The 16,937-nt window shown below is 42.9% G+C and overlaps 1 protein-coding gene across 3 annotated transcripts in view; it reads right to left on the minus strand.

Moving 5' to 3' along the window:
• The window catches only part of KIAA1328 (KIAA1328 ortholog), a 252,969-nt gene extending 236,062 nt beyond the window's left edge, over nucleotides 1-16,907 (minus strand). For all 3 annotated transcript variants that reach the window (XM_054032608.1, XM_054032606.1, XM_054032605.1), the window contains exons 1-4: nucleotides 16,757-16,907; nucleotides 13,344-13,379; nucleotides 10,994-11,133; nucleotides 5,333-5,427 (exon numbers count right to left, since the gene is read on the minus strand). In XM_054032608.1, coding sequence (XP_053888583.1) covers nucleotides 5,333-5,427; nucleotides 10,994-11,133; nucleotides 13,344-13,379; nucleotides 16,757-16,865 — 380 coding nt within the window. In that variant the 5' untranslated portion in view covers nucleotides 16,866-16,907. The remainder of the gene's footprint in view (nucleotides 1-5,332; nucleotides 5,428-10,993; nucleotides 11,134-13,343; nucleotides 13,380-16,756) is intronic.
• Between the last annotated feature and the right edge of the window lie 30 nt (nucleotides 16,908-16,937).

The following is a 16,937-nucleotide window of genomic DNA, read 5'->3' on the forward strand; positions in this document are numbered from 1 at the left end:
CCCCGATGAGCCACCCGCCCCAGGAACCCCACCGTACCGAGACCCAACTAGCTGCACCTGGATCCCCACCCCACTGAGCCCCCCACACCCAGACAACTCCTCTCACCTCGACCCCCCTGCAGAGCCCCATTGCAGCCAGAACCCCCCCAACAATCCCCTGTGTATCCAGATTCCCCCAGGATCCCTCCCTGAGCTGCCCGCACCCAGATTGTCCCACACAGAACCCTCTCAACTCACACCTGAATTCCCCCACACTAAGCCCCTCCACACTTGGATCCTGCCTTGCTGAGCCTGCATGCCCATACCGGGTGCACCTGTTTCTGAAGTAGGCCTAGTTCTTGCGCTGTGTCAGGGTTGGGTCCAGTCTCACTGCTGAGTCCGTGCCCGGGGGGAGCTGCACAGTGATCTCCCACCTCTGTGCAGCCAGTGGCCTGTGCTCCCCAATGCCACGCTGGAGCATCCACATTTATTTGAGAAATAAAATTTGCAGAATTTTGCAGATTTTTAAAATATTGTGTGCAGAGTTTTTAATTTTTTGGCACAGAATGCCCTCAGGAGTAACACACACGCACACTTTCCCACATACAAAATTGCAAGGGTAAAGAGATGAAGACAATCTCCAGTTGCTCCACCAGTCATAAACCATTGCAGAAAAGTCAAGATACCCAGTGAGATGGGTCAATAACTTGAGCTATTACAGCAAATCTTGGGTGAAATTCTGAACACTTGCATCAATGGAAGTTCTGCCACTGACTTCAGTATGGCCAGGATTTTATCCCTTCCTTCAGTTTGTCCTGAGATGGGCAGTTATTGACCAAACAATTTCCATCCATGATCCTGTGATAAACATGCAGGAATTATTCTCAGCTACCATGACATTTCCATGCATACAGTGTGGCACAATCAGGACCTCTGAAGTTCTCTCTGGCCAAATGAGGTTTTTATTTTATTATTATTATTAAGTATTATTATTGTTTACTGCAAATTCTATCTGAAAATTTTTCAGTATTTTGCTGGTTCTTTTGCTACTATCAAATATCAAATTATGGAGAGGTTTTTAAAAAAGCGAATGAGATGAGAGGCGTTAGAGTTTAACTTTCCTATCACTCTTGCAAAGGACTTTTAATTACATCCAATAAAAATATGATTAGGTTTAACAATAAAAGAGAACTAAATATAAAATAATAGTGTTCCACTAATTTTACCTTTCAAAATTAATGTTGCTGCACTTTCTATTTTTCTTCAGAGAAATGTCAGGCAGAAATATCAATCTATCCTCAGGGAAAAATCAAAGCATCTGAGACTTGAAAAGAATCCCGTGTTTAAATGAGTTAGTGCATTGGAATTCAGTTGGGAGCAGTGTATTTTGAGTAACAATGTAATAGAGGATTTTTTCATTATTAGATTATACACCTATACATCAAACACTGGGGCCAGCATCTAGAATAGCTACAACATTTGACCATTTGTAAGCAGGCTTCAGTGCAATCTAGTCTTCATTAGAGCCTTAACTAGACGTTCTAACACATGGAGTAGTTAAAAATAAAGAGTTGGAAGTTTACTAAAAGACTGTATAGCAAAAATCTGTAACAAGTTGTTAGGAAGAAAGTATTCCAGTGGGTGATGAGAATAAACCAAGAGACAACATTCCTAGCTGCATCAGTGATTTACTGGGTGACATCACTTCATCTCTATGCCTCAGTTTCTCTATCTGAGAAAATAAGGCTAATGATGCTTGCTCACTATTGCAAAGCATTTTGAAATCGATGGTTAAAAACGGCTGAAGAAGTATTTTTATCATTTGTAGGGACATATACAAATGTTTAGGCAAAAATATGATTTCATATTTTGAACACCATTTTTCATCGCGAAGAATGCAAGAAATTTTACAAAGTGTTCTTTTCTTTGAGAAAAAAAATAGAATACTATGAAAAAATGCCAGAAGCTCAGTGAGAACACACAACTGAAACATACAATTAGGTACGGAGCAGATTCCAGGATAAACTTTCAAAGTGGGGTTTTCTTTTGTTTTTTAAATTGAAAAGAGTGTGACTTCTATTGTATTATGAAGTCTTTGACAGTGTAATTTGGATTTCCAAAAGAATGCATGCCCTATAATGAAGAGTGTAAAAAATGGTGCACTTGTTCAAACAGTCAGGTAACTTATGCACATTTAGAGACCCACACAGTATGTGTTTTAACCTGAAGTGTTAGTCGAGGGGATAAAATCTGCAGATTTTTTAAATTGTTTATTTAGAACCTGACTGTTAGCATTATAAAGTTTTATTTTTCCTAAATTAACTATCGATATTTCCATCTGACAGAAAAATAAGCTTCCTAGGGAAAGTCAAGTGCCTGGGATTCACTAGCAACAGACCTCTCCACTGAGCACACGTGGATGCTCAACATCAAGTAAAGGGAGTATGATCGTCTCAGTATTATTCTTTAATATTTATGTTATGGTAGCAGCTTGAAGCTCAAATCGGGATTAAGGTGCAATGGTGTCTGGGGCAGTACAAACACATGGACCCTGCCCCAGAGAGCTTACACAGCAAAAAAATCTGATTTTTTTGTTTTGTTTTGCCATCAAGAGCAAACAAGCAGGTACTCAATACAACTTTTTAAAGATTATAAGTATGCAATGCTGGTGATCATCACCAATTGCCTTTAATACATGGAAGAAACAAGGTACATACTAAATTTCAGCGTAACGTAACATTACAAAATGTTTTTTCCTTCCTTTTAAATGGAAACTAAAACAGGGTGACTCACTCAGTTCTTTCATTTCATTTTTCATCTTTGTGTGGTGAGGAGACTCAAATCTTTTTCAATCACAGGGGAGAGGGGGTTAAAACATGTAAGAGGGGACAGATTGCTTATTTGCACTGTACAGTGAGGGTCACATAAACACCACCCTATACCGGAAACCTACTGACTACTATACTTACCTACATGCCCCCAGCTTCCATCCAGGACACATCACACGATCCATTGTCTACAGCCAAGCCCTAAGATACAACCGCATTTGCTCCAATCCCTCAGACAGAGACACACACCTACAAGATCTTTATCAAGTTCTTAAAACTACAGTACCCACCTGGGGAAGTGAAGAAACAGATTGACAGAGCGAGACAGGTACCCAGAAGTCACCTACTACAGGACAGGCCCAACAAAGAAAGTAACAGAACACCACTGGACATTACATACAGCCCCCAGCTAAAACCTCTCCAGCACATCATCAACAATCTACAACCTATCCTGGAAAACAATCCCTCGCTCTCACAGACCTTGGGAGACAGGCCAGTCCTCGCTTACAGACAGCCCCCCCAACCTGAAGCAAATACTCACCAGCAACTACACACTACACCACAGAAACACTAACCCAGGACCGAATACATGTAACAAATCCCATTGCCTTCTCCATCCCCATATCTTCTCTAGCGACACCATCAGAGGACCCAACCACATGAGCCACACCATCAGGGGCTCATTCACCTGCACATCTACCAATGTGATATATGCCATCATGTGCCAGCAATGCCCCTCTGCCATGTACATTGGCCAAACCAGGCAGTCTCTATGTAAAAGAATAAATGGACACAAATGAGACATCAGGAATGGTAACATACAAAAGCCAGTAGGAGAACACTTCAATCTCTCTGGAGATTCTAGAACAGATTTAAAAGTAGCCATCCTGCAATGAGAAAACTTCAGAAACAGACTCCAAAGAGAAACTGCAAAGCTACAATTCATTTGCAAACTTTACACCTTTAATTTAACAAGCCTTTAATTTGGACTTGAATGGGGACTGGGAGTAGCTGGCTCATTACAAAACCAATTTTCCCTCTCTTGGTATTGACACCTCCTCCTCAATTATTGAGAGTGGACCACATCCACCCTGACTGAACTGACGTTGTCAACACTGGTTCTCCACTTATAAGGTAACTCCTTTCTCTTCATGTGTCAGTATATTTATGCCTGCATCTGTAATTTTCACTCCATGCATCTGAAAAAGTGGGATTTTTTTTACCCATGAAAGCTTATGCCCCTACCTCTAAATGTCAGAGGGGTAGCCGTGTTAGTCTGGATCTGTAAAAAGCAACAGAGAGTCCTGTGGCACCTTTAAGACTAACAGATTAGTTAATCTTAAAGGTGCCACAGGACTCTCTGTTGCTTTTTACCTCTAAATGGTAGTTCTCTTAAAACTTGCTCCACTGGCAGATGAGCACTGCAAAGTTTCATACCAGCAAAGTCTGTGATTTCAGAAGACAAAGGAAATAACTGAAAGAATCTAATATTTTCTTTTACACACAAGAGGAAAGAGCCCTTGTTGCAACTAAGGGCTTGGCTACACTTGCGAGTTACAGTGCATTAAAGGAGCACCAGGCGCACTAGCTCATGACCCGTCCACACTGACAAGGCACGTAGAGCGCTCTGACTCCGTGGCTAGAACGCTCCTGGTACTCCACCTCAGCGAGTGGAATAACATTTGATGCACCCCCGCTGGAGTGCCCCAGCGTCACTGTGAACGAGGTGTTGCATTACTGCACTCTGATCAGCCTCCAGAAACGTCCCATAATCCCCTTAAGTCAAGTGGCCACTCTTGTCATTGTTTTGAATCGCTGTAGGAATGCGGATATGCCCTTTGAAAGCTCCGTTTCTGACAGCTGGCATGCTTATCTGCTCTGAGACAAAGCAACCATTACTGTGGAATACTGTGAGAGAGAGAGAGGTGGGGGAGAGGGGGAGGGTCTGCTGCTGTCTGAACTTACAAGATAGCATGCTGACATGTTCTCAGCCCCCCAAAAAACCACTCTCTCCCCCACACATACACACAACATACTCCGTCACACTCCACCCCATTTGAAAAGCATGTTGCAGCCACTTGCATGCTGGGATAGCTACCACAATGCACTGCTCTCTGTGGCCCTTGCAAGAGCTGCTAATGTGGCCACGCCAGTGCACTGTCAGTGTGGACAGACTACAGCGCTTTCCCTACTGTGCGCTACAACGGCTGGTTTAACTCAAAGCACTCTACATCTGCAAGTATAGCCATGCCCTAAGGCCATGAACCTGTAACTAGCTCTGTGTGAACAGGTGCCTGCAATTTGCAGGATAAAGGCCTAATAGCTCAGTGCCGCCTATCATTTTTTTGGTCAAGGGGGATAAGGGAACATTACTGGGTCTCCTCTTGCTCAAGTCTCTTCCAGCAAGAGCAATCACTTTATGCTTATGTCTATTTAATAAAGATAAAGTTCTAAGATGTCTGGCATTAACTCAAAGAATGACTCTCCCTAAACATAATGCATTTTCAGGTGAAGCTTCTTCTCACCTGGCAAGTTCTTTAATTAAGTTGGCAATGCGTCTCTTGTCCTCAGGACATAAATCCTTTAAAGAAGCACTCTTCACTCCGCCTTCATTAGTGACCTGAAAAGTAAAATCTGCATTTTAAAATGCAATAGTTTATACACAAGTATTTCTGAAGCTATTAAAAATATTTCAGGATGTAATGGTTAGAAAAGGATGCTAAACAAACTCAGACTGGAAGCGCGGTGCCTATTTTTAACTTTAAGGGTAATTAACCATTGGAACAATTTATCACATTTTGTGGTGGATTCTTCTAAAAAAGACATGCTCTAATTCAAGCACAGGTTACTGGGCTCAATGCAGGGTTTGCTGGGCGAAGTTCTCTGGCTCGTGTTATGCAGGAGATTCACCAGATAATCAAAATGTTTCCTGGTGGCCTACAAATCTAGGATTATATTTGTATTGTGACTGCAGGAACTCATTGTGTGGCTAAACAGAAGAGTCAGAGAGCAACAGGAATGCAACATACAAGCAGTGATCAGGGCGATAACAGGATAGGAATCTTGTTAGCGCCATTGTGTTTTGTTTATTTAGAAACACACTAAACTGAGTTACCCCCACCCCACTAGCCAGTGTCAGTTCTTTTTTATTAGATTTAAAATCTACACTATACTCAACTGCTTCTCAACCACTGCCAAAACTGCCCCACAAACAAGATAATTTTTAAATCTAATCTACCATGCTTTCTTCTTCTTTGAGCCAGTCCACTCCTATATTTCACCTAAATAAATTGATGCATTTGGTACCCATGTCCACTAGAGGGCGTACAGTTTATAGTTTAAAAGTCGATTCTTACAGTATCACTGTTATTGTCATTACATATAATTAGGCTTGGACAGATTAGACTATTATTGGTAAATGTTGATTTCACTGTGCATATACAAACCAGTGAAAAAATATTTCCATCAATGATCAACATTTACAGATAGGGAAGGAAAACATCATTTGAGAACATACAGTTTGATTTAAGGGTATCTACACCTCTACCCCGATATAACGCTGTCCTCGGGAGCCAAAACATCTTACTGCATTATAGGTGAAACCGTGTTATATCGAACTTCCTTTGACCCGCCAGAGTGCTGCTTTACCACGTTATATCTGAATTCATGTTATATCGGGTCACGTTATATCGGGGCAGAGGTGTACTTTGTATATTGACATGTGAGGTTGACACTTTGTTTTCACAATTATAAAACTTTCATTGTTTATTCTCAACATCTGCTGTCATTAAATAAGTATTGTCTTACCTGTACTTAATTTCCCACAACTGAATATTAAATTGTAAAAATCTAAATAAGTCCTTAAAAAGAGACAATATCCGTAAAAATTATATTAAAAAAAAATTGAATTCTGCAAAGCCTACATATAATTGTGGATATTTCCATGGGTTCTTCCACTGAACTCTAAGTTTGGCCTTACTTAGTAAAAGAACAACTTTATACAGCTAATGATTTTATCCAAGGCCTGTGCCAGGCATTCTCACACTACAGTGATGAGCTCAGTAGAAGAACCTACATGGAATACAAAGCGATCCAAAGAAAAGATGGAGATTGAATTATTTTTAATCCAAATTATTTGCTCCAAGGATTTGGTAGTAATAAAACAGAAATCAAACTAAGTGGCAGTAATGGCAAATACTCAAGAATGTGTTTACAGTGTGCTAGATCTTTACATACATGTAATAAAACCTACAAGTTCCTATATGCTTGAGTAGGAGATTGGAGAGTTCTAAACTTTGATTATCATCAGATGATGTAGTCAGATCATATAACATTCTTTCGATTCTACTAGTATCTCAGGAGGATGTTAAACAGCAGCTACTAAAGTTAGACAATTTTAAGCCAGCAGACCCAGATAACTTGCATCCGAGAGTTTTAAAAGAGTTGCCCATGGGAGCTTGCTAGACTCTTAATGTTGATTTTCAATAAGTCTTGGAGCACTGGGAAAGTTCCAGAAGACTGAAAGAAAGCTAATGTTGTGCCAATATTTAAAAAGGGTAACGGGATGACCCGGAAAATTATAGGTCTGTTAGTCTGACATCGATCCCAGAAGGATAATGGATGGCTGAAACAGGACTCGATTAAGAAAGAACTAAAGGAGGGTAATATAATTAATGCCAATCGACATGGGTTTATTTTGAGAAAGAACCTGTCTAACTAAAAAAATTTTGAAGAGATTACAAGTTTGGTTGATAAAGGTAATAGTGTTGATGTAATATACCTAGACTTCTGTAAGGCATGACATTTTCACAGAAAACCAAAAAAGGTATAAAAATAACATGGCACACATGGTCTAAAAATGTAACTGTAAACAGGGAATCACCATTGAATGGGTGAGTTTCTAATGGCATTCCACAGGGATTGGTTTTGGCCCTATGCTATTTAACACTTTTATTAATGACCTAGAAGAAAACAAAATCATCACTGATAAAGGCCGCAGATGACACAAAAATTGAAGTGGTAAATAATGAAGAGAACAGGTCACTGATTCAGAGCAATCGTGAATGCTCGGTAAGCTGGGAACAAGCAAAGAACATGCATTTTAATAAGGCTAAATGTAAATGTATAATCTGGGAACAAAGAATGTGGACCATACTTACAAGATGGGGAACTTTATCCCTGGGAAGCAGTTAGTCTGAAAAGGATTTGGGGGTCATGGTGGATAACTAGCTGAACATGAGCTCCCGGTGTGACTATGTGGCCAAAAGGACTAACGTGATCCTTGGATGAATAAACATGGGAATTCTTGAGTAGGAGTACAGAGGTGGTTTGACCTCTGTATTTGGCACTGGTGTGACCACTGCTGGAATATCGTGTCTAGTTCTGGGGCCCACAATTCAGGAAAAATGTAGATAAATTAGAGAGAGTTCAGAGAAGAGCCACTAGAATTATTCAAGGATTAGAAAACACGCTTTATAGTGACAGACTCTAGGAGCTCGATGGATTTTAGTTAAAGAGAAAGTTAAGGGTTGAGTTGATTACAGACTATAAGTACCTACCTGGGTAAAAAATATTTAATAATAGGATCTCCAATCTAAGAGAAAAAGGTATAAAACAATCCAATGGCTGGAAGTTGAAACTAGACAAATTCAGACTGGAAAGAAGGCATGTATTTTTAACAAAACTATTTAACCATTGGAACAATTTACCAAGGGTCTGTGTTCCCTCTAAGCTGCGCAGTCGCGTGGCCGCCCAGAAGTGAATCAAGTGCCACACACTTGATTAGCAGAGCCGCGCACATCCGGCAGCGTGTGTTCAGTTGTCCCTCCCCGAGCTACTCTGCAGCCACATTGCTCTTGCCCTTGCACGTTACAACAAAGCTTAAACTTGTTCTTCATAATAATTTTAAAAACAATACTAGCTGCCTATTTATTTTAAAAACAGCAAAAAATATCCACCTCCCTTTCCATTGCTTATAAGGAGTTTTGAAGTTTAAATCTCCTCAGTGTGCTAGATATGCTTGCTTTCATCTGCTTAGCTCTTGGAAGTCCAGAGGCTCCGGGCTGCTTGCCCCGTGCTGCCCAGGGTCCCTATGGGACAGCTCTGTCCACCATTAGGGATTTTTTTTCCAAGAACCCCTGTAACACTTTGTGAACCCCCAAGCGTTCACGAACCCCAGTTTGGGAACCACTGCTATAGAGGCATATCCCTCCACTCTGTCAGAGGGAAGATCATCGCCCGCATCATCTTGAACCGCCTAATAGCCAGTATTTCTGAGACAAATCTACCTGAAAGTCAATGTGGTTTTCGACCTGGCCGGAGCACAGTTGACATGGTGTTTGCTGTCAGACAAATACAAGAGAATTGCATTGAACAGAACATGCACCTGTGTGCTTTCTTCATAGATCTGACAAAGGCGTTTGATACCGTCAACAGGGAAGCCCTTTGGACCATTCTAACACGACTTGGCTGCCCAAGAAAATTTGTCCAGATTATACGCCTTTTTCATGACAGCATGACAGGGGAAGTATTGTCTGATGGAGCCACATCAGCCCCCTTTAACATCACCAACGGCGTGAAACAAGGATGTGTTCTCGCTCCTGTCCTATTTAACCTGTTCTTTGCATGTGTCCTTAACCATGCAGTGAAAGACCTGGACCGAGGTATATACTTGAAATACCGGCACGATGGTTCACTTTTTGACCTCCGTCGCCTGAATGCAAAGACTAAGACAGTGCAGAAACTTCTTCTTGAGGCACTCTTTGCTGACGATTGTGCCTTCATGGCTCACACTGAAAATGATCTTCAGCACATTGTCAACAAGTTTGCTGAGGCCTCGCCACTTTTCGGACTAACTATCAGCCTCGGAAAGACAGAAGTTCTCCATCAACCTGCACCTGGATCAAATGCTTCTGTCCCGAGTATCTCCATCGACGGCACTCAGCTGAAAGTAGTGGAGAACTTTAAATATCTGGGTAGTGTCATATCCAGTGATGGATCACTGGATAATGAGATAAATGCACGAATATCCAAAGCAAGCCAGGCACTTGGCTGTCTGCGTGTCAAAGTTTTAAATCACCATAACATCCGGATGTCAACAAAACTGCTTGTATACAGAGCTGTTGTTTTTTCATCTCTTTTGTACGGGTGTGAAACATGGACACTATATAGGCATCACATCAAGCAGTTCGAAGTATTTCACATGCGTTGCCTCCGTAACATCATGAAGATCTGCTGGCAAGACAAAGTGCCCAATCTCGAAGTCCTCGAGAGAGCCCAGATGACAAGCATCAAAATGATGATCATGAAGTCACAGCTACGTTGGACCGGTCATGTCAGCCGCATGGATGCCAACAGAATCCCCCGCCAGCTTCTATATGGCGAGCTCACCCAGGGCATCCGGCATATAGGTCGTCCACGGAAACGTTACAAGGACACCATCAAAGCCAATCTGCAGTACAGCAGTATCAAACCTAGGGACCTTGAGGACGCCGCCAGCGATAGAACACAGTGGCGTGCAACAGTCAGAAATACCTGCATCGCCTTTGAGGAAGACCGCTGCCGGCGTCTACAAGAGGCACGCGAACGACGTCACAGAGCATCAGCAGCGCACAATCCACTGATCGCGAACTTCCCATGCACCATCTGCAGCAAAATGTACACCTCTAGAACTGGCTTGTATAGCATCAGAGGGCACACCATAAGACCAACAACTGATGATCTGCACAGATTTGTCATCATCGAATAGATGGACTACCAAGAAGTGTAGGTGACCTAGTAGGTCTTTAAACTTTTCTTATTTTCTATTTTAAATTAAAGAGATACTATTTCAGAAGTGAAACCAATTGACTAGATTGGATCACTATTTCCTCTGATGTCTTCTGGGTGCTTTGTAGCTTATTTCATAGCTAACCAAAGATCTACTGTGCATAGAACTGTATGGGAATAACAATACATGTTTAACACAGTCCAACTTGCACACCATTCGTATCAGTCATCAGTTTTAGTCTTTGCCCTGTCTTTAGACCGCGGGCCCCTCTCAGAAGGGACTTCATCTCTAATGCTGCCTGCTAGCCATCATGCAAGTTTGCAATGGTGTAAAAATCAGTGATAAGTAATGATTAGCTACAACTTTTTCTACTATTTGTCTGAACTCTTCAGAATAAGAAAAGTTCATGCTTGCTGACCTGCTGTCCTGTTGGGTCTCCTGTGCTTTTAAATGGATCCATGGAAACAGAAGGAGCAGCTCCAAGGACTTGCAGCTTAGCTTCGCTTTTTCGACCCTTTACCACATGTCTTGTTCTTAAATTTCCTTCGGCAGAAATTCCTATAGAAGGAAGACAAACAGACATTGAGAGGAGATTCTTAGTTTGCTCTTACAAGCCCTCCACACAAAACATTTAGTTGAATATGGAATGAGCCTAAAGAGAGATGGATAGCACTGGCTAGAGCCTATCACACACACTTCCAAATAAACTCTGCAAATGCTCCCAAAATAACCTATGGACTTGGACACACCTGCCAGTTCTGTCCTATGACTGCACAAACCAAAGCATAAACCAAAGGTCCTTCTGCGATAACACCATAAATAAGGACTAACCAGGCATCATAAATAAGGCTAATGTCACCACCGCTCACGTGACATATTTTAATGTTTCACATTTTACAAATATTTAGTCTTGGAAGGATTTGATTTTTTAATTGGTAAATGTCGGTAAATGTCAATTTCACTGTACACACACACACAAATGAAAAATATTTCCATTGACAATAATAAAAACGTACAGAGGCAAAGTAAAAAAAACGCTGCTTGAAAACTCAGTTCGATTTAGGGTATTTAGTTTGTATATTTTGATATGTGATGTTGACAATTTGTGTTTTAATAATTATAAAACTAACTTTTCAAATCTCAGCATGTCATTAACTAGTGCCTGACTCCTCAATAATTACTCACAACTCTGAAAATTTATCAATAAAAATCTAAAAATGCTTAAAAATAAAAAGTGATATTATCCATCAAAATTATTTAAAAAAAGAATTCTGCCAAGCCTACATATATATTGTTGCTGTATATTTTTGCCCAAGATTAATGCTGTTTGTTCCTCATGTCAAACTTCTGGGTAACCACAATATCTGACTCTTATCTGGGAGCTTTTCATCAGTACATCTCAAAATGCTTCACAATCTTTAATGTATTTCTCCTCACAATACCCTTGAGAGGTAGGGAAGTGCCATTAACCCTATCTGAAAGATAGATAACCAAGGCACAGAGAGGCTAAATGACTTTCCCAGGGCCACAAAGGAAGTCTGTAGCAGAACAAGGAACTCAACCCAGGCCTCACAAGTCCTAGGTTAGCCCCCTGACTACTGTGTGAACTCTATAGAGATTTTCACTATTGCTAACATTAGTTCAGCTCCACTGCCAGTGGCAAGCTTCCTGGCTCTTTGAGCTGTGGTCCAGCATAGCTCTGACAACTCCACCACAGACAAGGTCTTCAGTCTTTAGAACCCTAAGAACCAAATTCTGATCACTGTTTAGAGGTACCAGGAAGTTTTAAATATTTCTCACTCATATTAGCAAACCTGGTACATTTATTTTTTGGATGGAGATTTCAAAAGTGAATCTGTAATTAAAAAGAGAAAAGTTCTTTAGAAACTTTCCCATTCCCCTCTCCCATCCCATTCCTCACCCCCATTTAGAGGGGACAGAGTTCCTAAAGTTGTCTGATATTTTTTGGTTTGCATTATGAACTATTTCCACCGCAAATCCAGAAAGTTATCCTAAAATCATAACCTTTCCTTTCCAGGTCAGAGACTGTTAGGCCCTGGCATCACCTGGGTTTGAACCATACAAGCTACAATCACATTCAGCCATGTTTTAAACTCAGCTGTAACATAGGCCCTCTACCTTGCATAACCAGGGTTTTATATATGGGGAAAAAAAAAAAGTCAACTGTGTTGGTCCAAACCTCAATCACATGGTTTCTCAATGCAGTTTGCAGCCCAATTCCGTAAACACACACATACCTTGCTCATGTTATGTGTTACATGAATATTTTTTAGGATCAGGCAAGGACACAACCTTGTTATACTTGTTTTAAGGCTCTGTGTTTGAAAACAGTTAATATGATTATAAATTCTGGGACAATTAATACCGCCATCTAAACTAAATGTACAACCATCTTTTATGATAGACTGGATCGATCTGCATTTAATTTCTCTCACCCCAAACCTCGCTAAGAGATGTTCAAGCATTTAGAGATGTTCAAGTCTTTAACAGAGACACAATTAAGATTCAGCCTACACCACAGATTAGCCAGAACTGTGACGTACCCCTACATCGGAATGAGTCCCTAAACAATTCATCTTCTACTGTATACTTTTATAATCAGTGAGCCATAGCTCCTCTCTATAATTCTTTATGTCCCGACACAAGCAGGCTCTATGTCTCATGTGCAACGGAAAAATACAAAACTGAAAAATCACGGCAACGTTTCACTTGACAAAGTGTCATTTACAACTATTAGGAAATCATACCTGGCACATACACCCCTGGCTGTTCTTCATCAGAAACTGTGCGCAATTTCATTAAAGGAAAACAAATCAAAGAGAAAAAAGTCCAAGCTGAGATCTACAAAAGAAATATGAAAATGCACCTTTAAATCTGTAATTTGCAAAAAAAATTGTTGACCCGATGCCTTTTCATAGAATCATAGAATATCAGAGTTGGAAGGGACCTCAAGGGGTCATCTAGTCCAACCCCCTTTTATGGTTCTCCACCATTTAGAAAGCATCTATTGCAGGACAAACTTGACCGGAACAAAACATGAATGCCGACTTCGAAAGAAGACACTTACTAACATATGCACTCTGTATGTACTAGCTTTCATCTAAAGATCATCTCAGAGGTCATCTTTACAAAAGATTCACAGGACCAGCTCCAGTTGCAACTACAACTATTAAGGTAATGAAGCAACACAATATTTATTTGAATTAGACTAAGTTAACATTATATCAGGAATCGCTTGGGACAGACAGGGAAGGCAAATTGCTGAAACTTATGTTATGTAGTCCCACTGACACTGAACCACATACCACAACAGACTACACAGTGCACAAGGTATATGACTAAGACCATTAAGCTAAAAGGAAACAAAGATTTAAAAGGAAGTTGGTCATTCTCAGCTGATCTTTCCTCAAAGGATAGGTGAGAGTTGAATGTCTAGGGACTTTTCATGCATTTGTTTAGCCAGGAGATTGAGATTTGGTTTCAGGCAGTTATTTGTGAAGAAAGCTATTTCAGAAATGTTCAAATAACTGGTTGTCACAATCATAAATACAATTTACTATATCTAGCCCTCTAAAAGCACCTGGTACTGGGCAACATATTATTTGTATTCCAGTGGTGCCTACAGGGCCAAAATCCCTGCCCCACATAAATTAGTCTAATGATAAAAGTGCAAAAACCAGCAGAATCCAGAGCAGGGTGTGGCTTTTAGAGTCTCTTCTTTAAAGAGGCAATATGCCGTTTTGTTGTAGCGGTGTCAGTTCCAGGATATTAAAGAGACAAGGTGGGTGAGGTAACAGCTTTCATTGGACCAACTTCTGTTGGTGAGAGAGACAAGCTTTTGAGTTTTCACAGCACTCTTCTTCAGGTCAGGTGTAAGCTTGTTTCTCACCAACAGAAGTTAGACCAATAAAAGACATTACCTCACCCACCTTGTCTCTTTAAAGAGACAGTGTCGGTAAGCAGAGGTAAAGATGTTTGTTTGCAAAATAAATTATTAAGCCCACCTTTGATTGAAAGAATTGCAGGAGTCCAACTCATGTCACTATTTACGCTGTTTACTTTTTCGCATTTTTCTTGTCATGGACAATGAAACTCAATTACATCAGTTCCTCAATTGTCTCACTTTCATGTTCTTTGGCTGCAATGTTTGGGGCTCAAATATTGCAGGGCAATGTTTACAAGCCATCGTTCTCATTCCCAGACCTGAGGAAGAACTCTTTTTACCTCGAAAGCTTGTCTCTCTCATCAACAGAAGTGGGTCCAATAAATGTTACCTCACCCACCTTGTCTCTCTAATATCCTGGGACCCACACAACTACAACAACATGGGGGGAGGGATAGCTCAGTGGTTTGAGCATTAGCCTGCTAAACCCAGGGTTATGAGCTCAATCCTTGAGGGGGCCACTTAGGGATCTGGGGCAAAATCAGTACTTGGTCCTGCTAGTACAGGCAGAGGGGCTGAACTCAATGATCTTTCAAGGTCCCTTCCAGCTCTATGAGAAGGTATATCTCCATAACACCGCATTAAACTCTGCCCAGATAAACAGTGACACTTGCAACTCGCCGAGAGCTGTGCAAAATGCACCCAATTGCACATACCGAATGCAATGGCCCACAGGGGAGACAAGAAGTCGCTGTCCTTACGTACCATCTTGATCCAAGAAGCCTCGGCTGGGATCAAGATGCCCATTGGACAACTTTTCCCCCACCATGCAGAGTTTAGACTAAAACAACAATGTCCCGGCAACCACCAACATTTCTATCAAGCGGCAGTGCCGTGGCACTAGGTATGGCGCATGAGCCAACAAAACCACCTGCAAGGGCCATTCACTGTATTACAGAGCAGGGGCACCCTTCCAAGCTGAGACACCTCCCAGTCTGTGTGCTCCCTGCCAAACGTCCCCAGAACAGTTCATACCGACTCCCACTGAGGTAATGTGTACATACGTGCCCACCCCCACTGCCACGATGGGCTGAGATCCTCCTCCAACTCCATCCATACATATGACAGGCTGGGACAGGACACTCTTCCCAGCCCAGGTTGATCCCTATATTTCCTCCCCATGAGATGAAACACGTCTTTACACACAAACATACACAATCTGCGTGCACACCCCCCCCCCCCCCCCCCATGTGCAGAGGGCCCTCAGCCTCTATGTCTCCTTCCTTAGGTACTTATACGGCCCTCATCACCATAGTAGCTGAGCCCCTCACAATCTCTAATGTATTTATACACACACACACACACACACCAGTGTTATCCCCATTTTACACCCGAGGAACTAAGACACAGAGAGCCTAAGTAACTTATCCACAGTTACCCAGGATGTTTGCGGCAGAGCAGGGAATCGAATCCAGGTCTCCCACAGTCTAATGCCCTAACCATTGGACCATCCTACAGGTTGAGCCCCTAGCCCCCCCGTCTCCTCCAGGCTCAGTTCCCCCCCCAACACCCCTGTTTCCTACAGGCACAGGCTCAGCCCCAACACCCTGGATTCCTACAGGCTCAGCCCCCTCCCAACACCCAAGTCTCCTACAGCCTCAGCCCCACCCCGCCCCCCAACAACCCTGTCTCCTACAGCCTCCCCCCCCAACACCCCTGTCTCCTACAGGCTCAGCCCCCCCCTCCTCCCCAACACCCCTGTCTCCTACAGCCTCCCCCCCCAACACTCCTGTCTCCTACAGCCTCATCCCCACCCCGCCCCCCAACACCCCTGTCTCCTACAGCCTCCCCCCCCCACACCCGTCTCCTACAGCCTCCCCCCCCCAACACCCCTGTCTCCTACAGGCTCAGCCCCCCCCTCCTCCCCAACACCCCTGTCTCCTACAGCCTCCCCCCCCCAACACCCCTGTCTCCTACAGCCTCATCCCCACCCCGCCCCCCAACACCCCTGTCTCCTACAGGCTCAGCCCCCCCCCTCCTCCCCAACACCCCTGTCTCCTACAGCCCCCCCCAACACCCCTGTCTCCTACAGGCTCATCCCCTCCCCAACACCCCTGTCTCCTACAGGCTCATCCCCTCCCCAACACCCCTGTCTCCTACAGGCTCATCCCCTCCCCAACACCCCTGTCTCCTACAGGCTCAGCCCCGCCCGGCCTCTGCTCTGGCCCCACGGCCCAGCCCCCGCCCGCTGCCGCCTAAGCGCTCCGCGAAGGATACTGTCCCTGCTCCAGTAAACGGCTCCTCCGGGCCCAGCGGCCACATCCGCCATCTTGAAACAACCGCCACTCCCAGAGTACCCCCGCCGCCCCCAGCGCTCGCAGCCCATTGGCTCCCCGACCCCAGCTTGGTCCTGCTACAGCCGAGCGGAGCCAAGACACGGGCGAGTCTGTGCTGTTAC

This window comes from Malaclemys terrapin, chromosome 6 (assembly GCF_027887155.1).
Source record: "Malaclemys terrapin pileata isolate rMalTer1 chromosome 6, rMalTer1.hap1, whole genome shotgun sequence".
NCBI lineage: Eukaryota > Metazoa > Chordata > Testudines > Emydidae > Malaclemys > Malaclemys terrapin.